This window comes from Pundamilia nyererei, unplaced genomic scaffold (genome assembly GCF_000239375.1).
Source record: "Pundamilia nyererei isolate P.nyererei 1_Seehausen unplaced genomic scaffold, PunNye1.0 scaffold00120, whole genome shotgun sequence".
Lineage (NCBI taxonomy): Eukaryota > Metazoa > Chordata > Actinopteri > Cichliformes > Cichlidae > Pundamilia > Pundamilia nyererei.
The window spans coordinates 74,752-96,863 of NW_005187521.1; the positions used below are offsets into that span (position 1 = coordinate 74,752).

Sequence of the window (22,112 nt, forward strand, 5' to 3'; positions counted from 1 at the left end):
GGGTGGAGAAAAAAACGGAAAGCCTTGAGGCAGCCAGACAGTACTTAAATGTGTTTTCCTAGTTTTATGGCAGTTTTGACTCATAAACACTTAAACACTTGGCTTGTTTTCCTGGGACCGAGAGGCGTGTACTCAGCTGCAGCAAATCTTAATGTCACTCTCCCTGTTCATAGTATCTTTAACTGACCGTATCACTTGCTTCTCTCAATTAATACGCATTGTGCAATAGCATGTATTTTCTTAAAATATGCTGTTGAGGGTGGATTTGTATAGTTTTGGATGGTATACACCATCAGTTGGTGATCAGTGGTTGGAATAGCCTCCCGCTGCGCTAACAAGACTGAGTGAATTGTTAACTGGTCTGGTCTGTCTTTAAGCCAGAGTGTGCACAGAAAAGAACTAGAGACCATAGAGCCTCGACTTGTAATTACCCCATGGAGGGCAATAGTTCTCCTAGCCTACATCTCTTCGGGGCCCCTTTGAAGATGCTCCATAGGGAGCTGGTTGTAATCAGGACACATGACTCATTGATTAGTTCTTTGCGGTCTTCCAGGAACACAGCACAAGGAGTGGACAAATCCTGGGGGGAGGGTAGTCCCCTCAGAGCTGTGCAGGCAGACTGCAGATAGACTGGAGGTAACGATGCAGGATGGAGAGTGTGGCTTAGATACAAATTAGATCCTATAAACAATTGAATGTGCATTTTTTTTTCTCAAAAAGTGGCTATTCATTAATGTCTCAAACAAGAATGTGGAACCATGTGTCAAGAAAGGCCACAAATCTGCAGGTTTTCACTCCAGCCACACTCATTAGTACACTGATAAATAAATACAATGCTAACCAGGGAGAGAGGGACCTAACCGCTGTAGGCTGTAATACATTTTCCTCTTACATTACAGGTGCTGGGAGCTGAATTTGTCGGTATTAAACTACATGTCATCTAAAACAACAGTTTCTACAAGGTTTTGTGCTGCAGAGAGTTAAAACCTTCCAGTATAATGCCATCAGCTGCTTGATAACTTCCATTTTTCTATTCCTTCTCTAATCTCCAAGGCAAGCTTACCGTTACCCCGTGTTCTCGACTATTTCTTGTCCTTCTTGATCTATGATTTCCCCCAAACTCTATTAAACACAAGGTTACAGGAATGCTGTGTTAAACATTTTAACAGCTATCCTCAAGATGAGCGCTGGCTGGACTTGATTAATTGCTACGGGAGTCTCAGCCAACACGGAAAACTTAAGTGCACGCATATAACAAAGTCTAAACACAGAGTAACTTTAGCAACAATTGCAAGACTTTTAGTTAACAATCTGAGTTTTAAATGTGCATTCTTGTGAGTCTTTGTGCTCACCAAAGACAAAAGTTTGTTCAATAACTAATGATAATGCAAAGTTGTGTAAAAACACATAGAGAAAGAAACGAGGTGAGTAGAGAAGAAACACTCAGTACATCATGGGAAGCCCCCAACAGCCTAAGCCTACTGCACTATAACTAAGAGAGGGTTCAGGGTCACCTAAGCCAGCTTTAATTATAAGCAAAAAGGAAAGTTTTAAGCCCAATATTAAAAGTGTAAAGGGTTTTCTGTCTCCTGATTTTAAACTGGGAGCTGGTTCCACATCTTAATAAACTGTAATCAACTACATTATATTATAAACATATACTGTAGGTTGCTAATATATGTTTTCATTCCCTCACAAAGAAGAAAAATTTGCCATACATTTCCTGTGTTTTTACAGCTATTAGTCACCGCGTCGATTTAAATTACACGCATTAAACATCCAATGAATGAATTTTCACGTTTTAGGTTTTGTTATTATAGCCAGTATTACTTGTTTGTTCAGTCATAAGTGATGCCAGTCACCTGCGTTATGTGATGATGCCACATAATTATGCAGTAAACAAGTATCGGGTAGTTTTGCAAATAATCTGTTTGAACCTGGTCGTAGAGCTCAAAATAAGTTCACACAGCTCCTAATGAGATATATTTGCCTGTCCGTAAAGATTATAATCAGTAACATAACAAGCACTTATGGCCTCAACACCCAGCTGACGATGGTTGTGCAGAATATGGAGTTTTGGCAGAAAACAACAAAGCAGTCATCTTTAAGAGCTCTGCAAAGTATCAGCTGGACATTCTTCGACGATACTTGAGTTAACATTTAGAGAGGCATCTCTGCTAAACAGATTGGGCAAACCGAGTAGATCATAAACATGGTCTTAAAAGGTGCCTTTTGATGTTTTTCAGCTTGCAGTCTGGACACCTGTGGGGTTGAACCCGGTGACTGGCTGTCCTATGTGAGCGTGGTGCGCAGGGGGAATTGGGTCATTACGCAGCAAGAAATAAAGCTTGAGGTAATGCTTAAGGCAGTGGAAATTAGTTTTAATTGCTCCGTGCATGAAAAAGTGATTTGTGGTGTAGTGTAAGTGCAGATTTAACATCTCATTTCATTTCATCTTTTGTTAAATTAAAAGCAAACAAACATCCAAATTAATTTGATAATTTGTTCGTGTGACTTTGCCCCTGCAAACTTACATTAATAACACCACACACAGATGCTTTTTTTTCAGTTAGCTGTCATAAGTGATATATGCTGTATGGTTTCTATTTGTATTAGATTGTCCTTTGTCAGTCAAGCATTGTGGACGTCTGTAGCTGATCCACTCTCTTGGCTTCTACGAGTGAGCGTTAGTGATGCGGGGTGTGTCATTCCGGCCTGTGCTGATTGCAAAACAAGAATCGGGGGAGCGTGAAGCTGCAGACAGGCTGCATACACACCCATTTCATTGTTGATGACCACACCGGAACAACTTAGAGTAGCAGAAAAGGCTCGCGGCAAAGAAAGTCAATCAAGGACTGCAGACTTGTAGAGGCCCATTGATCATATTGTGTCTATGTTTTGATGGATATGAGAACCTTGTGTACTCCAGATGCCACGTTAGCACACTTTCTCCTCTTGTTTGTCTTCATTTATTTTGTGATGTCTGGATGATAGCGTGTGACCTTTCGGAGTAAGACTTTCTGGGTAAAAGCGAGCTATAAATAAGACAGCTGTCACGCAGGCAGCTCCACGCACTCGCCCTGAGCATTTGTGTGTCTGGAGCACTTTTGCAAAAAGGCAAACATTTAAATGTCTATAATTCTTTATTTGCCTGTGTTTAGCATCTTCCTGCCTCCCACCTTTTACAAAGAGAGTGGTTTGAGTAATCTTCTTTGCGGGGTAGGCTGGGCTTATTTGCCAGTTGACATTTGGTGAAAGGGTGTTAGATGAAAAAAAGCACCTCACACCATGAGGTAGTACCCTCACACCAAAACCCATTCAGACATGTTGCGTTTGTGTGTAAAGAGGAGCTCGTTTTACCGCTCTCTTCTCAGTGCTGTGGCAAGTGTGCTGATCTGTGCCCAGAGACTCTTCTTTAGAAAGTATTTTTGTGCAAATAAACAAAGATAGTTTGAATAAATTTGCCTGCTTACTCCTTTTCATTGTTTTGACAGCATAATGGATGTAATTGCATGTTGATAACCGGTTTTTGAGACTTGTTATCTTAGCATTATCATTAGAGTAGTCCCGGTTAATTACATTACTCACCGTATAATTACTTTAGTGGGACAACAAGATGAGGGCAATTGTGCAATAGTAGCACAGGTCAGGTTCATCCATTCAGCAGTTAAAATGTGTATCTTTATTGAAAGAGAAATACTTTTAAGTGATTTTTTTCACGGATCTAATGGGTCATTACATTTTTGGAATCGCTCATTTTCTGCTTAAAATGTTTCAAACCATTAGTGATGCTCTAAATTAACATTATCTTTATGTTTTATTCATTTGTGAGGGTGTTATTCTGAAGGAAAGTGTGCTCATTCATCCTCCAGTACAGACACATTTACATATAATGACAGCAAATCAAGTCAAATCAGGATTTCAGCTACTCTTGAGCTATTACTGTACAGCCTGAGGCCAAAAAAGTTAATAATGCTTTAAAGATTCAGCAATGCTCAATAATAGCTCTGCACTTTTGAGAATAAAGTCCAATTTTAAAGATTAGCTCACTGCAGGACTGATGCGTCTTTATTTCGAGAGTACCCTTTAGTTTATCTGTACAAGAGAGAATATTTTTGTCTCCAGTCAGTTCAAGCAGTGAACACTTTTCGTACCACTCTGAACGATAAAGCAGAAAGAGGGCAAGTCCAGTAAGGCTGAACAACGTGATAGGAAAGACAGGCCCTGGACAGAGATGAAGTAATGGGTCAGAATCTAAGCCCCTCATTAGGCAGGGGACTCGTTCAGGGATGAAGGAAACTGCAGGGGGTTGCAATGTTAGATTTACTATAAAGAAATGGCAGAGTGCTAGGAATGTGTAGTGAAGTGCAAGTCAGCTGACGTTTCTTTGAACTGACTCTTTCTTTCTCTTCAGTTACCACACATCTCTTTGTGTATTATATGTAGGAAACAGGGATATTGCTTTCTAAACGTATATTAAGATTCACATTTGCAGCTCTGGACTGGAAAGTTTACAGTGAGCCACCTTTTAGTTCCCCAGTAACACAAACAGAACTGTTTAAAGCACCATTTGATCACACTGGTCTTGTAAACAGCTTCGGCCAGTCTCAGTAAAAGTGATAGTAAGAGATTTTGTTGATTGAAGTAATCACTGTCATGTTTTTGCCTAAGTACAGTGATTCTAGGTACAATGATTCTTCTTTAGGCTATGTTATTAAAGGGTATTATGGAGGTATTTCAAGTGTATGACGCAAAGGTCCAGTGTGTCTGCCTGATGAATGTGCTGTCTGGGCTTGTCTTCATGGAATGAAAGTAAAAGAGCGACTGGCCTCGTGAAACAGACAATAATAGAACAGAAGAATTTGAAATGAAAACAAAAAGTAACTGCTGATTAAAAACAATTTTTTTATGGCTTCAAATTGTAAGTAGTTAACTATATAGGAATTATTTGAACCACCATTCAAATACAGATGCAGACGAACTTTAGCAACAAGCTAATGCAAAATGTAGTCAAAGTACTGGTCTAATCAAAAATACTCCATGACAATGAAAATATTAAATGCCCTTTTCAAATGTATACAACTTAAATTAAATTATACTTATATTATAACTGATTATTGAATTAAACATGAATGTATGTTGTTCTCATAAAAGAAAACACAGAAAATAAATGCCTTAATATTGTTTTATTTTATTTTAAAATTTGAATTAACATTTGCTTGGTTGCTCATGTAAACTGTGGTATGTTTTTGAAAATGAAACTGTACAAAAACCATAAACATTAAATGTAAAACAGCTTTTTCACATTCATTTTAACACACACACATGCGCACACACACACGCACATGCGCGCGCACACACACATTCTTACTCGAATAACACACATATTTGTGGATAAATATAACTGTTGTGGAATTACATTTTCATATGTAAGCTTACATTTTCATTTAAATATAGGACCCTGCAGGAGCCTGAATATTAGTAGTTTTACCAAATAATTCAGAAATAAATGTAATGAAAACTACTGATGAAGCTGTATAAACCTCAGGGGATCACAGAACTATTGCATTTCCTTCATCCTCAGGGTGAAATGACTGAATCAATAATCAATTAAGTGCTTATTGAGACATCTCACTCAAAACCAAAGGTCAGGTCAAACTGAGTCAAGTTAAGGCAAGCCCATTTTCTGTGTCAGGTCTCCACAAATCCAACTACAAAACACAAAAACACACATAAACAGCACATTATTTTGGAAAGCAAAGCTAGCTAGCAAGCTCAAATGATAAAAGGAGTCGAATAAAAATGAAATATAAATATAAATATTAGGAACAAGAGCTAAAATAAAACAAAAAAGAGGTAAGAAAACAATTACAGTGGACTCGACAAAACCATAACGCGTCTCAGAATAACAGAAAGTGAAAATGTGTAGGTCTTTAGAACTGATTTAGATATGGATGTCCTTATATGGATGGCAGATATTTCCAGACCAGAGGAAAAACAGAGAAAACCTGCTTGGTGTCAGTGTTTAGGCAGCAGGGGGGCATTGACAGAAATGTCTGAGTTGCATGAATATTTGTGAAAAACAATATTAAAATGCAATAGTTGGTGAGACTGAACAGACATCAGACAGATGACACGGCTGCAGCACCAGCTTGGCTAAAACTGATCCAGATTATTATATCTCCAGCTCCAGAGTCTGCTTTTTTCTGCAGTGGAGTGAAGTACTGATTTAAATTGCTAAAACAAAACATACAAACAAATACAAAAAATTAACATAAATGTTACATGAAGTTATACCGCAGTAATAAAAGCAATGGAAATGCAGTGTGCTTTCACAGTAAAACAATATTCTAACAAAAGTATTTAATCAGTAATGTTTGATCTGAGGATTAAGAGAGAAAATGATTGCTTTCAACATTAGAGGGATCCAGTGTTCTCCAGTAAAAGCAGCTCCACCATACTGACTCCAGCATGTGTCAGGAAACAGCCTCTACAGTAAAGAGCCTTTTGTCAGCAGGGTAGCAGCTTGCTCTGTCATTATGCAACAGCAGCACACATCACTTCTTAACTGAGCTGTTTACATTAGGTGATTGATGACAGTTATTCCCCTGCCACCTCTCCAGCAGGCTCAAAGGTGCATTTAAGGTTTACAGTACTCCATTACTGGTGCATATGCATGCCTTGTTAAGAGGGAACAATGTCTGAGGAAATTGATCTCACACATGGATATGCTGCTTGGACTTCCAGCCCAGATTGTTGCTGATGTCAGGCTAAAGTGAGGCCAGATTACTGTCCTCTGACCCTTACTTAGAATCTTCCATAAATACAACCTGGTTTCCTGGTTGACAAATCCACTTATGGGACAGAGATGTCCTGTCTTCTTTGTAAGAATGTGCCATATGTTGATGTCCTGCCTGCTGATGCGATGAAAGGAGCGATGAAGCGGAAGAATAAGAGCAGAGACGTTGTTTGCCATTAGCATTCTCCCCAGTTTGATGGAAAAGTGATGTACAGGCTCAGTTCTTACACTGTTGACGCCTCAGATTAGCTTCCCTTCTGTGGCTGTGTGTTTTTCCTCCACGGAGGATCCATAGACTTCACTGCTGCTGCTGTGGTGACCAGCATCCTGTGCCTCACTGTAGGACTGCCCAAGACGCTTGGTAAACACAGGAAATACAAAGCCACTAAATACATCCCTACTGTGTTTGGAGGACTGCCATGACAACACATAGTGGATCTCCTGGAGAGCTGGGGTGTTTGTTAGGTGGATACACACTGAGATATGCCCAAGCGTTGCCCTTCTGTGCAGGGGCATGCAGCTTTGGCTTATGTGCTGCCTGTCACTCCACTAAAATAAGAAGCTCTCTGGCTGCAGGGACACAGTTTGTTTAAGACAGGAATCTGTTCTTGGCTTTCACACATGTTGAACTCTACTGGAATGCTGGGCTAAAACTCTCAGCCTTAATCTGCTTCATGAATCTTTATGCTGGAGTTTTGAGATAAGGCCAGTGATCCTCATGCGTGCACCATAGAGGTCAGAGCAAGTACGCGCTGACTTCTCTGGTACATGGATGAGGATCTTCAGACAGCTGCAGAAACGACCGTCAAGGCTAATGTGCTCTATAAGCTGGAGTCAGCTGGAGACAGGATCAAAACTGGACTTTCTAGCCAAACGGTCCCTGCCTTATTGTATTTTTTTTCTTCCTTGCCCCTCTTTTTTTCTTTAGAGTTCAATAGCTTTCCTGACTAGAGAGGAGGAAATCCAAATCTGCACACACATCCTGCAGAGAGGACGTCTTTGCTGTCATTGATCGCACCGAGGAAGGATACGCTTTTTGGTGCAGCTTGTAAAAAGCAGTGAAAAGAGACAGGCATTGATCAAGCTAAAGCACACCCAGCACCGATCAATAAAATAGATCGGCTGGGGAGCCACGAGCATGAGGGCGTCAAATTAAACTGAATGAGGGCTGAAGGCTGCTGGAGAGCAGTCTGACAGGAACCTCTAAAGCTGTGCGTCACCCTATCTGTCATCGTTTTCTTTATTTATTTAATGATTGTGGCATTTGTTAGGTGGCGCCGAAAGGTAGCGTGACTACATAAGCCTACCTGAGGCCATAGTGAGCAGAGTTCCCACAGAATATACTTTAATAGTTGTTTTGACATGAAACTCCCCACCACCTAACCTTGCAAGAGCCACAGACCTGTATTGTTTCAAAAGAGCTTTTCTGTAAAAGTAAAACTGCTTGTACTAACAAAGTGGCACGTGGTTCATTGATCTTTAGCACTCCCTTTCTCCGCTTTTTGCAAAACCATGTAGTGTACATTTCTATGAGTCGCCCGGACATGTTGCTACGGATTTATCTGTTGGATTTGTGCCATTAGTCAAGGCCTATCACTGCCAAATATTTATATGGTTAACTGAATCTACGCAGATTTTCAGCGATGCTTTGATGTTCTTGAACTTCTTCATGTGAAAACACCTCCAAAAGCTCAAAGGGTGTTATGTTTTTGATACAGGTGAAGCCCAGCTGCTCTTATTGTAATGAATGACACACACACACATAAAGATAAGGGATCTTACTTGCATTCCTCCTTTGAGACCCTCTAAACTCTCTGTCCTTCATGTGCAAATCCCTCAACAAGCTGGCATAGTGTGTCCCCCTGGGTTGTCCTGTTCAAAGGAGCTGCAGGGTCAGACTTGGCAGGTCAACCTCAGAGTGCCAGAGTTTACCCCCAAACTATCCCCCATCCTTCTAAAAACACAAGGGCCCCCAGATCTACTATCATCCTTCCTCACGACCCAGCCCCGTGTTGATTTACTGCCTCAGTGCACACCCCGTATAAACATATCATCCTCATGTCATCATCCAGGCCTGCTTCACTGAGCTGACGTCCACATTTGGATGAGTTATCCACTTCTCTGCAGTTAACACCATGAAACATTAGTCATAACCAGGCCAGTTTTCTCCAGAAGCCCCTTCATCTTTGCCTGCAGAACATTTATCAAACACTAATCCTGGTTTATCTGGAAGCACATTCACTCTCGGGTGTTAATGTTTATCTTAAGAGCCATAAATGGGAAGTTCATTTGCCGCCCTTTTAACATATTTATGCCAGGAAGCTGTGGCGCTAACATCCAAAAGCGATAACAGAAGCCTCGCCGTATGTTTCCTTCCACTTCCACAGCATGCAGCTCATACAATATAGAAATATGATAATTAGTGAAATAATAGATTTTTTTTCTCTATTTGAAAGATCCTTTTAGAATGGCTTAAACCCCATTTCCTGTCGTAATTCTTCTCTTCAACTTTCCCTACTACCACAGTAAAAGGGCTTAAGGCCAGCCCTCCCCCATCAGCTGCTTTTGTGTCATGTTTCAAAGACCCATTCCTCAGTACAACATAAACAAATGACACTCGAGTGCATTCAAACAAACTTTGGCCCTCTGGAGCTTCAAATTATTAGGTTTCACGTTACGTATTTACGTAAATGTGTAGCGTAAACTGTCCATCTCTTATTCTTATAACTATACTGGCCTTTTATGGTTTTTTTTTCTTTTACGAATCTATAAATTAAGCTATGAAAGATATTTTGGAATATTTTCTGTTATCTCTGTGTCTCCTGAAGGTGCAGTGAGTTGATACCACTTGGTCTGTTCCCTGCATGACCCCTGACCCCTGTGATGAGAGAAGAGGCCTGTCCAAATCAGCTCTTTGACAAGACCTCAGGGTGTCCTGCAGTTTGTTAGTGGAGCCAGATGAAATTACATTTGTCTGCTCTACAGTTTTCTGTTTGTTTGACTTTTGCCTTGAGACACTGAAAAAAAAAAGGCGAAATAGAGACTAATGCAAAACAAAAGGACAGAAAGGAGGTTCTGAGTTAGGGTGTGTTACGGAAAGAGCCTTATTATTTCCTGCAGTTTCTTAGTGTTGGATCTTTTCCATTGCACCTGCGAGCTGGGACCTGTCTCAGATGAGGGGTGTGCAAGCTAACCACTGTACCTTGGAGACGGAGGCAAACAAACGAAACGGCAAGATACTGACCCCAAGGAAATGTGGCACTTTCCACCATAACAAGCAGTTTCCCCCAGCTGACTCGAATTTAATTGGATGGTCTCGGATGCTTTCAAGAAAATACAGCGTGTGTATTTCATTAGAATTTCTTTATTTGATGGTGCTTTTCCTTTTAAATCAAGTAGCTATTTAAAAAATGTTTGAATTGCTTAAATGAATGAGGAGCACTTGGGATCATAAATCTGTGACAAACAAACAGTTTAGAGCTCCTAAAATTAACAGAATATTGACTTGTTTAAAACAAGCCAGCTGAGCCCATCTTTAACTGGAACACATGGGCTGGAAAGAGACAAATGGGGAGTCCTCGCTCAAAGTCTGAAATATTTTTACAGGTGTTAGGCTCGAGTCCATTACGGTTGGAGCTGTAGAAAGCCACAGCTTTCAAGTGGTCGGCTGCAAACGCTCCCAATGGATTTACGGCATCTTGTGGAAGGAGAGCAGTCACATGTGAAGGACAGGCAAACAGAGTGGAGGTGATAACTAAAGATAGCTAGAGGTCAAAGATAAAATGCCTGTAGCTTGGTGGGTGAACGAATAAACGCTTTATTTTAATAGAGATATTATTTGTATGCACAGATGTGCCTGAAGTCGGAATATTCACGGAAAGAACTGACATGTTGGTAGGTGAGAGTCTTGTTAGTGGCCATATGGGAGCAGTAAGGAGGGTGACGGGGCGTGAGGGAGGTACCTGTTGGGTCTCATGTACTCCTGTCACTCTGATCTTATCAGGGGGCCAGACCAAGAGGAGGACCAGCTGTCACTCTCCCCGCTCTTTTGATGTCCTCCTTCAGAGCTCTCACAAAACACTTCAGAGGAGTCAAGGCTTGTTTTTTGTTCATGATGAGAATTGGTGGCTTTGTTGGCGAGCCAGCTGACAAACCCAACAGTAGGGGGAAAAATGCAAGATAAAGCAAGATAGTTAGTGCTCTCTGAGGATGTATGAGGCCCGGGTGGTTCAATTTAGTAGTTTAGAGCCTGAGGCTGGACAAAAGAGAAGCAATTCCTTGAACTGAAACAGGACATCCTGCTCATAAAAATGCCAGGACATCCTCACGGAGACACTGAAACTGATAAAAACAAAAAGGGGGAAATGTTACCTAATACTTCACAAATACACTCTCCCTTTTCCATAATGAGCTTATGATTTATTTTTTTTAAAATTGCACACTTTAAGTACAGTCCCACTAAGCTACAAGGGGACTGTGGAGTAATCATTTTCCCTATCCAAGCGTGAAAACACTAGGAGTGGACTGTTTTTTAATAAAAACACCGACATGCTTGAGCGTTAACTAATAAACTTAAAGCATTACTGGATTAAAAGTCAATTTTCCATATCCGACTGATTTATATAATCTCAACTGTTTTTAGCTGAGAGAGCATGTTCACACCTTGCTTTCTGGATCCCTACTTCAATGTTTTTAGCATTTATATATTAACAAAACAGGAGTGGTTTTTAGCCAAGCAGGGAAGGCAATATATATTATATGGATAGTTGGGTGAAAGTGATGAAGTGTTCAGATATTTGTGGTTTCCACAAGATAAACCCAACCACTTAGATTTACAGGAAATGTCCCTGTTGAATTACAGATAGCTTGTAAATAAGGTCAGTAGTACTGTTAGATGTGGCAGCATTAAAATCTTGTTTCCGTTTCAATTCCTGAACAGTGATAAAATATCATGATTTGCCCCAGTTCCACGACACCACAGGCCACACAAAATACCATTTTACCACAAGGAAGCAATTTTTGGCCTTGGTGTTTCATTGTGTGCTGTTCTCTGGTAGTCACATAACACGTATGCAGAAATCAAAGTCCAAGCATAGCGTTACTGAGTGAGAGGGACAACAGTGTTATATTACTGATTTGAATTTAAACATGCCCACCAATATAAAAAAGCTACTGTAGTAAAAATGTTGCTGTTAATATTTCTTTTCTTAGCGACATCAGCATTTTATTATTCAAGGAATTGCACATTATTGTAAATGACTAAATTTGGAAAATACTTTTCCACTTGCACATCTGTTTGACATTTATGACTTTTAATTGAAACGCCTCAGCAGCGTGTGGATTTATTTAACCAATCAGATGTTACTTTATTATCTGACATTACTTTGATCTCCATCCAAAACTGTTATTTGTTTACTTTCGTTGATGATCAGATACCTGAGCTTCCACTGAGCTTTGTATTCGCTGTCAAATTGATTATTATTATATTGTCGTTAATTTTGTCTGCACATATCTTCTCACAAATGTGTGTCTTTACATGGATTGCTAATACAATCTGTACTGTAGTCTGCCCAATTATCTGTCTGCCATTGTTTTGGGGGTTTTTTTCATATTAAAAAAGCTGATAATGTTGGCTTCAAATGCATATTAAAAAAGCTGATAATGTTGGCTTCAAATGCTAGAACCCCACGACTCCCTCACATGCGTGCACAATCTTTGTCTCAGACAATTGCTTAGCAGGAGCGAAAATACTCACAATGCCCTCAGTTACTGAGAGTGCGTGCCCTCCATACACTGCGAACTTTTGAACCAGCTCTTGACCACAGCTTGAAGGGAGTAGAGACAATGGTTAGTAAACATGCTGGAATGAATGAAGGGATTAGGTATTAAATGACAGGATGTGCTTAAAGAGGAACAGGTGGTAGCTGAGAAAGGGCCAGCTAAGCCCTAACATCATGCATCTCCCTGCAGCTTTTTCTCAATTTTCTGCATTTTCATGCTCTGTCTCTATTGCTCTCCATCTTTCACACTTGTCTCTGGTTGCTCATCTCTTCCTGTTTACATCCCTGCTTTTCTAAAGTGTTGTCTCTCTGTTCTCTATCTCTATTGTCCACTTCTACACAACCAGCGAAGCCTGCTCCTTAACCCAAGTCTCAGACTATTGACATTCATTAGATTGGACATTCTGGTCCAGCCCCATTCATATGTACAGTAAGCAAAGGGACAAAAGCCTTCCCACACACTACAGAGCCCATCCCCCATGCAAAGGACTGCAGTTGAGTTGCTGGTTGAATCAGTGGCTTAACTAAAAGCGCAGAGACTATAGTTAAAAACCCAGTCATCTTGTCAACATGTTCGCTCACCACAAAATATCTGGTGACATTTCAAAATACAACCACAGTTTTCACTAAGATGTCATGTTGATAAGCTGTATCATTGCATTTTGCACGTTTGCACCATCAGGTAATAATCTGTGTGTTACTGTGCCAACATACATCTTTTTCAGCTGATCTTAAGTTCTCATATGAGCCAAATCTGCAATCATCCTTCAGAAATCAGTCCATGATAATCTGAAATAAAAACGACTAAATGAGCTACAGGCGAAATATGGCCATGACTCGGCTGTGGCTGTTCTCATGAGTCAGTCTGCTTTGGCTCTGTTATCCAACATGTTAAACTAAAGTTAATCCTTCTTGTTTTCTTGCAGAATCCTGGAAAAGCATGAGACCCCCTCCTGGGCTTCCGGGGGGTTCCACTTTGGGCAGGAGAGGAAAGCTCCTCTCATCGGAGTGGTAATGAGTTTCTGAGCTCACATTTGTCAACATAGTAAATCCACATCTTATATCTGAAGCCCAGCACCCTCTTTCACATGAGGGAAGCAACACAGCCTCAAATAAATCATGTAAAAAAAAAGAACTAGATGATGGGAAATATACAACCAAGAAATGAAGAGAATTACACAATAAGCAGCGTGAATTGAAAAAGGAGTATCATATACTGGAGTAACTGTGATGAGGAGATGAAACAGACTGCTTGATGTGATATTATGCGCTGTGAACATGCAGGCAGATTGGGAAGGGCTGGTGTGGATCGGGTTTTGGGATTACCTCGTGCATGTGTAAGAGCAGAATCCCTCCTCCATCTGTGACCCAGTGTGAACCAAGTCAAAATTGAATTAATGTAGTACCTGTCTGTGACACGCCCTTTGTTGTTCTTTTTCTGCTCTCAGTCACGCTTGTTTGTGATATTTACCTTGTTTTGCAGATGTGACATTGTTACAGAATTGCTAACTTCAATCTAAAATAATCTGATTCCCCCTTTTTTTTAATCTCTTGTTATTTTTGGGTCTTTTACAGAGATGGAGCTGTGAATGGACTATTAATCAAATCACATGCATGTTAGCTGAAGAAGTAAGGCGTTCATGCATAATAAGATCACTGTAACTGTAAAAGCCAGCTCAGTGGCGTGCGTTCTTGGCACCGTTTAACTGTCCTAGTACTGAAAGTAAATCAGCATTACACATGCACCTATTTATAACTCCCTGAACACTCACAAGCCTGGACTGCATGTGCATGTAAGGAAACCTAATGTGCTATTTAAATTTTTCTACTTACTTAGGTAATGTACCATCATTGCTTTGATGCTATTTCAATCAAGACTTTTTACAAAAGTATGATATTTAAAAACACTAAACGAAACACCTTTGTTAACACCTTTGACTGGCAGGTGTGAGCCAGGAAGATGCCTCATCTTGATTAGATGTGATCATTTGCCCATGTGTTCACACGTATATGGTGTCAGACTCAGAGCAGAGTGGCTGTAATGAGATCCCACACGACATCTGTAGTCCTTCAGTATGACTTGACCCGTATCCTCTGGGAATCCTTCTCCTATGTGTACACAACTTTAAACCCTATAAAATGTCATGGGAAGATCCTGTTTGCAGGTGTTTGCCTGCATACCTGATGCTCAGCGTGCAGCTTTCAGTTCCACCCACCGTGGTTTCATCACCTTGGCAAATTATTTCCCCCAGGTATCCGAGCATAAAAACAATTAAGATCCTGACTGATTCTGCATGAAAACGCAAGATTTTGCGTGGAACGGGCTTGCAGTAGACAGCCAGGCTTGCCCTCTTGCCACGGTCTCAAACAGCGAGTTAAAAGAAAGTAACTGGCTGATATGTCGGACACGGAGGAACACAATAAAGAAAGCCCAGAGACGGCAAGCATAAAACAAGACCCCTGACCTCTTTGTTATGACGAGATGCTCTCTCAGAGATGAGCTGGCCCTACATCTGGAAAGGTCACTGAACACACAAGGTCAGGCCGTCGCGATCCTGCAATACTCAACATCAAAGACAAGTCCAGCTCCTGTCATGCTCTCTCTGAGCTGGGCTGAAAACAACAGCGTTAATCCCACCGACCACTTGCTGACACTCTTACAAAGAGGACAGAGGTCAGCTGGATGTACGAACTCTAATAAGCTGTTTTGATTGTTGCAACTTTGTGAACTTAAAGTGCTGACTTAGATCAGCATGCACCCCCTCCCCCTTTTCCCCTTTGTGTCTAAAACGAATAGAAGAAATGTGCTTCTGCTCTTTATCGAGCATTTCTACTTAAAAGAAAATGCATTTTTTTAAACCTCTGAAGGTAAAGTGAACATTTCTAGTTAAAAGAGAGCGAGACTCATGCTGAATAAATGATTCATGAGCCAAAAATAACAGCCTCCGTAATGACTGGATTTGCAGGGACCACATCAAAGCAAAATTTGATCAAATGCTGAAAATGTTTGTCAGGCCTGTAAGCTTCTTAGTTGTGAACTTTGAGGTCACTGCGGCCTCCTGATGGGAGAAAACATTATCAAATATGACCAAAGTAGAGAGGACTGATTTTTGGAAGTGCTGCCTACCTTCATTCATGCCCTTTCACTCACCCCATCTCTGAAAGAATTTTAATGGAAAGATACCGAGGCAGGCTTTTTAGAAACGAGATTATTGGGCAACTTCGTGCAGCTGCCCTCTGCCTAAGCTTCTCATGACAGCTCAGAAATGAGGAGGCTCTTATCATCTGTCATTACTTCTAAATCCCATGTGCCCCTTGCTATACACACCGACTGATTTAAAAACTGCACGTCTCTCCACAGAAACCCGAACCTCTGCAGCGACCGTCATCTAGGTGTCTGTTTGCGAAACTCTAGGAGTGGGAGTGTGTGTTTTAGTTCGTCATTGCATGTATTTACTTACATTTAAACGAATGGGGCTGATAGGTTTAACCCTGTAATTAAACACGACCGGCTGGATTGATTGTTGAAGCTGCGACTTATTAAACCAACAGCTGGGCAGAATCAGGAAAGCAGATAAGGAGCTATCTATGCTAAACTGGGCAGCCACAGTGGGATGTTTGTGAGGATTAAGCAGAGACTTTTCCAACATGACTGATAACAAAGAGAGAGCAGAAGAAGAAGGAAGTTACCAGATAAGACACTGGCGACACTGTTTTGCTCACTGGTTCATTTGAGAAATGTCTACAGTATCTAGCTGTCTGAATATATGAGGAAAAAAGGACACAGTGTACATTAAATATCAGTTTATTCAAATAAGATGATTAACTATAAGCAATCAGCCAAGTGAAAGTAAAATGGTAACTAAACAAGATTTATTTCTCATGTACAGACAGTTATAAGACAGAGAAATGAAATTGTTCAATGCAGCTGCAAGCTATGAGAAAATTCCATTATAGCAATATGTATTTTAAAATAATTAAGTGTAAAGGTTGCATTTTTATACATGCAGTACATACAGTGATTTTTTTACACTTTTAGATTCATTCATACATTGTTGTTTTTTTTCTGTGTTTTTTGTCATAGTAATTACACACTCAGTGCACAAATGCGATCCAACTTGAATTAGGGGTTTTCTTACAATAGACTGCATTAGATCTTAACAGTTTTGGGAGGCTAAAGCTCTCTGTGTTTTCCCCAGGAATTCTCATTGTGCCTGGAGGAAACTCTTCTACACCAGGGTCATGACCTTTAAGGAGGCTGGCTGGAACCGACGAATCTTCTTCTTCAGGGCTCTGGAAGCTTTGATGCGGCAGGCTGCGGGCTCGGGGCGGGGTGGGAGCTGCTTGAGGGGCCTTCCAGCTGCGGTGGGTCCCAGCGCAGCCTCAGCCCACACCATGCTTCCCTCCTCATCGTGGCTTTCTGCCTGCTCTCCCTCGCACAGAGACAGGCTGCTGTCGGAGTCTGAGAAGGATTGGAAGCTTTGGCTGGACTCGCTATCTCCGAAGCGGTTGGTGGTGTTATCGCTCATCTCTCCCTCGCTGCTTTCAGCGATGGTGGAGTGAAACAGTGAGGCGCATTCAGCTGAATACTCAGACTCACACCTTGGGGGGTAGTGACTGGTAACGTGAAAGGGTGCTGGAGGGTATTTGGCATTAAGACTGTGGAGAAAAGAGCTAGAAGACACGGAGGACTGGAAGGGGAGTGCAGGTCGTATCCACTGGCCTGGCTTGGCACTCATACTCCGGACCATCTGCATGCTCCCTGGTGCCAGAGCGTGGGGCTCTTTTGACCTCAGACGCTGACCACACGAGGCCAGGAACATGTCCGCATCAGAAGGCCATTTGGCAGTCATCTGCCTCTTCTTCCTCTGCTCTACAGGCTGCTCATACTCCAGAGACTGCAGTCTGGGGCTTTTGCTGGACTTTGTAACCACATGGCTGGGATGCGACTTTGGGTGGGTCTTGTGGGCAGACATGAGTCCAGGACTGTAGAGGCTGGAGTCTGAGCCTGAGCCCTGTCTGTATCCCTCTGTTTGACAGGTGGGATTTTTCTGGGTCGCTTTCCCCTTTCCCGATCTTCTGTGGTCTCCCTTTCTTCCAGTGCTCATCTCTCTGGTCCTCTCACAGAAGGAGTCAAAGTTTTGGTGCCTCGCAGCTCGAGGCTTCTCGTTGGTTTTCCTTTTCAGTTTCAAAGCCTTGCTTTTACGATCTGCCTGCCTAACTTTGACCTTCTGAGATCCCGCAGGCACAAATTTGGCATGGACAAACTCAGGTGAAGCTGTGTGACTGCTATGAACCTCAAAGCCTTGACTTTCCTCTGCACTAGAGCTATGGGTCATCACCGGTCTTTGCCTATGATCCTTCCTATCTTGCGGCCTTGGCTCTGGATTTTCTCCACATCGTTTGTCAGAAAGGCTCTTTGCTACACTGCCATACCTTTCTTGTGGTTTATCATTTCTCTTCAGCGATGAATAGGTGACCTCATCAGAGCTGTACTCCTTTATGGCAGCAGGATAGGAGTACTGCTGTGGCACCTGTGGGCCTCTCACCGACTGTTTATGGTCTGCAATATTGACTAGCTCTTGGCTGGAGTATGCCATGCAGTGTCTCTTCTCGGTGAAGTCTAATGGAATGATGTTTGTCATCTTAGTTGGAGGAGGCTGCAGCATAAGCACCTCTTTCTGAGCCACTTCAGAAAAAACACTTTTATCTTCAATGGGTTTCCTGCAATAGTCACTGTGTTTCTCCAGAGTTCGACTTCCTGCATCACTCTGGATTTTGCTCAGACTGCGCTGGAGAAGGTTGTCAATGTAATGTGTCAGTGTCTTTGTCTCATAGGGCTTTTCTAGGGTGTTGTAATTGTTTCCTGGGGGTCCTTGACCCTCTAGTAGTCCATACATGCTTGCTTCACCCCCATTGGAAAAGATGGGACTCTGGAGAGCCACCGCGTGCAGGGGGCTGGGATAGTGGTACTTTTCAGTCCCAATGCGGGACTCCAGATTGCGCTGAAACTTTGGGTCCCCTGTGGAGGTCTTAAGATTTGGACACATTGGGGGTTTCTTTGCATCCGCAGACTTGTAGTAGCCTGGAACTTGAGCCAGCATTCTGTCAAGATCACCTGATGGAAACAAAAACAGAAATTAACTTTCCACAGCTCAGGCTCCTTTTACAAGAAGAAAGACTGTCTTAATAAAAAATTAAGAGATGTCGTTACCAGTTGACACAGGTCTTGGCCGCGCCTGTTCGGAGCCTGTAGCGCTTGCTCGGATCCTGCTGCTGCCCAGATGAAGGCCTGAACCCCGCGGAGGGTTAGGCTGGGTAGTGCTCTCATCAGCAGAACGTCGGCGGCATACATCAACTTGTGGTGGTGGAGGGCTAACGTGACAATTAGAAGGGCTCATGGGAGCGAGGAGAAGGCTTGTTTGTGAAGATGACAGGCTCTCGCTGTACACTGAATTGCACGAGTTTGACAGGGAGCAAGAGCCGCCATCACTGAGCTCATAGAAACCTTGAAAGAAAAGGAACAATTCAATGAGGATCTTCTCAGTATTTAAGAGTATGTGTAGTAGGTTGGGTGTATGCTTTAATATAGTGTGCCACCACACCTGAACTTGGCCTGCTGTCACTCTCCAGCTGCTCCGTGGAGGCCTTGCTCACATCCAGCTTCAGCTCACTGATCTGCTGGTCCAGCTGCTGCAAGTGAGTCTTCAGGCCCACATCCTGCTTTCGAAGACGAGACTGAAAAACAGGCAACACATACAAAAGTGTGAGTGGTACACCCTAGAACAAAGACCGTCTCTAAAAAGATTTCCTTAGAAAGGTAGAAGATTTCTAAGCTACACAATAAAGCTTCCCATGCAAACAAGGATTTCACTCAGAGTTTCTTTGTGCCAGTCTCTGAACAGGAAAATTGGTCTTAAAAGTCAAAGTCTATGTCAGTAATGCTGTAATTCCATTAAGATTAGGTCTGTTGTTTAGATAAAAGAAGCTCTAATGTAGAACCATCATAAAAACAAAAGCGACTCAGCTGTGGCTGATGATTAACCCCAGCAGGACATGGGGGAGCATGGAAGAAGCAGTGGTGGATAACTCATTTCTCCCCCACAGCGAGGGGCTGGCCATTGTGTAAACTACTACAGGAGGAAAGCTTGGGGGTTGGGGCGAAGCACTGCTTACTTTGCAGCTTGAGTGGGGTATTTACTGTTACAGTGGTTCTTAAAGTGAAATCTCTGGAGTCAGTGCCTGCAAACACACTATTTTATGAATGCTACATTCTCTTGGAAGATCACGTTAGATCATCTGGTTTCTATTTAAACTGAGACCATTCTTGGAAAACTCCCAGTGGTTATCAGCATGATTGCAAAACGCAATTTAAACCTTATGCTGTCTGATGCATTTGACCAGTGCTGCATGTCAAGTATAGCACCCTAATCCCTTGCACTTCCTTTAAAATGCTTATAACAGCAGCCTGCATGGAAAAAGCTTGTCATGGAAAACTCCACAGAGCTCTCTGTCTCCACAACTCCTCTGATGAACAAGACTCCCTTGATTCTTATCCACAGCAAAAGTTCCATTTTTTTTTAAAAATTTCCCAGCATTAGTGGTTAATGATTGAGGTTTGACCCCCTGCGGTCCTCGTGCACCAAGTGCGCGCGCACACACAGCTAAAAAGTCCTCGGGTCCTGCAGTGAACCTTGATTTATGACACCCATCCTACTTCCTACCCCCAGCTGAGGACATAAAAGTGTGTCTGGTAATAATTGAAAGCGGACTGCACATGAGCATCAGCTGACGGAAACCCCTTCTATACAAATAAACTGTTTATTAAAAATAAATAATAAATAAATAAATGTGAGCACAGTGAAGCTCTCTAATATTTAATGAAAACTGCAATAAAATATCATGACAGCATCAAGCTGTGCATAAGCATAGTATCACAAAAGATTCTGTTGTTTTTATTCTTTATAGATTTTTAATGAAATGATATCTTACCAGCTGTTGCTTCAGGGCTGTCAGGGTCGCCTCCAGTCGCTGCTCCTCGGCCCCCATGAGCCGCGCACCTTCTGAGTCTGCATTGACCGAAGTGACCGGTTCTTCTTGGTCGACTCTCAGCGCCCAGTTCACCATTTCGCTCTGTCTGTCCCGGAGAAGCTGCAGCTCGTGCAGCCCTGCCAGAGCAGCCTGCAGCCTCTCTCCGACCCTGCTGCGGTCCACTACGGCTGCTGCGCTCAACATCCCCATACAAGAGCCCTTCCTGCTCAGCATGCTGAATGATCAGCGCCGCTCGGGAACATCCAGAAACACAATGCCGTTAAGGATAACCGCTTCCCTTCTCCCCCGGCTCTTGTTGTGCTGTTTGGATTTTAAACTACCTGTTAGAATAAATTTTGAGTAGAGAATAGAGACTTAGCTCCTCCCACAGACCAAACAGTCCTCCTCCTTATTGGCTGGAACGTCGGTCCCAATAAACATCTGGTTCCAATCCTCCCCATTCAAGTCCTCGTTGACTGAAGCTGCCCAGGCATGCGCAAAGTTCATCTGCGTATTACCACAAGATACCGCAGACACTTTATTATGCGATTTCCATCATTCTTTTGTTGCTATTAATCTCTCCAGTAGCGGAGCAAAACAAAGATCCGGAATCATCTTTGTGGACATCTGCCAATGTTTTCAGGGAAAGTAGACATGTGAATAAAAACGACAAGTATTTCTGTAGTCACGAGACAACGCATTTAATCCCATCAGAGGCGTGAAATTCAACAAATTTGAGGCAGAAAGTTCATCTTTAAATTGGTGTGATCTCGATGGCGCTTTTGAAAAAAGTCTTCTTCAATATAATCTTCATCGGGTTAAAACTCACACAAATCATAGTTGTTCATTTTTGTTTTTATTGTTATTATTTTGGAAATGGATTAAAGATTAAACAAATGCAATAAAAGAGACTGGGCAGTTGATATAGACCAATGACAGATAAACAGCTCCATCGTGTGGTTGAACAGAAAGATACAGTTTATGACACTGGCTATTTTTTTAAACTCATCATCTCTATAATGAGTTAAAAACAGCTGCTTTAAGCTAAGAAAATGACTAATAAACTCAATTTAGGCTTTTAGAAATTAAACTGCATTTTATTAAGGGATTATAACGACACAGCATTTAAGAATGACAAGCAATGCCTCACCTATACCTCGTGTCACTAAGTGTAGCAGCACAAAGTGGGAAGGTGGTGATGACTGTGGATAAACTATGAGAAAATGTATACAGAACTGAAAAGAAAGACAATGATTTTTGATGAGACAGTACTGATATTGTAGGGTCTAACAATATAAAGCAACTTGGGCCAACTCTTGTTGTCAGTTCATGTTGTACAAATAAAGTTTATTTGATATGATATGAATCACGTGGAATGCCCACCAATTACATACAGTGTAGTTTATACATATATTTAATGGGTGAAAAAAAGCCAAAGTTAATAGAGTCAACGATTGGAACAAATCTACACACCCGAAACATTGGAAAGCACAACTTCAAAT

General features: G+C 41.9%; 1 protein-coding gene across 1 annotated transcript; it reads right to left on the reverse strand.

Moving 5' to 3' along the window:
* Window positions 1-16,368: 16,368 nt before the first annotated feature.
* dact2 (dishevelled-binding antagonist of beta-catenin 2) lies at window positions 16,369-20,948 on the reverse strand. The gene is made up of 4 exons (XM_005742363.1): window positions 20,572-20,948; window positions 19,185-19,317; window positions 18,794-19,087; window positions 16,369-18,697 (listed from the first exon to the last, which is right to left on the reverse strand). The coding sequence occupies exons 1-4, from the start codon at window positions 20,842-20,844 to the stop codon at window positions 16,809-16,811; spliced, it is 2,589 nt and encodes an 862-aa protein (XP_005742420.1). The 5' UTR covers window positions 20,845-20,948; the 3' UTR covers window positions 16,369-16,808.
* Between the last annotated feature and the right edge of the window lie 1,164 nt (window positions 20,949-22,112).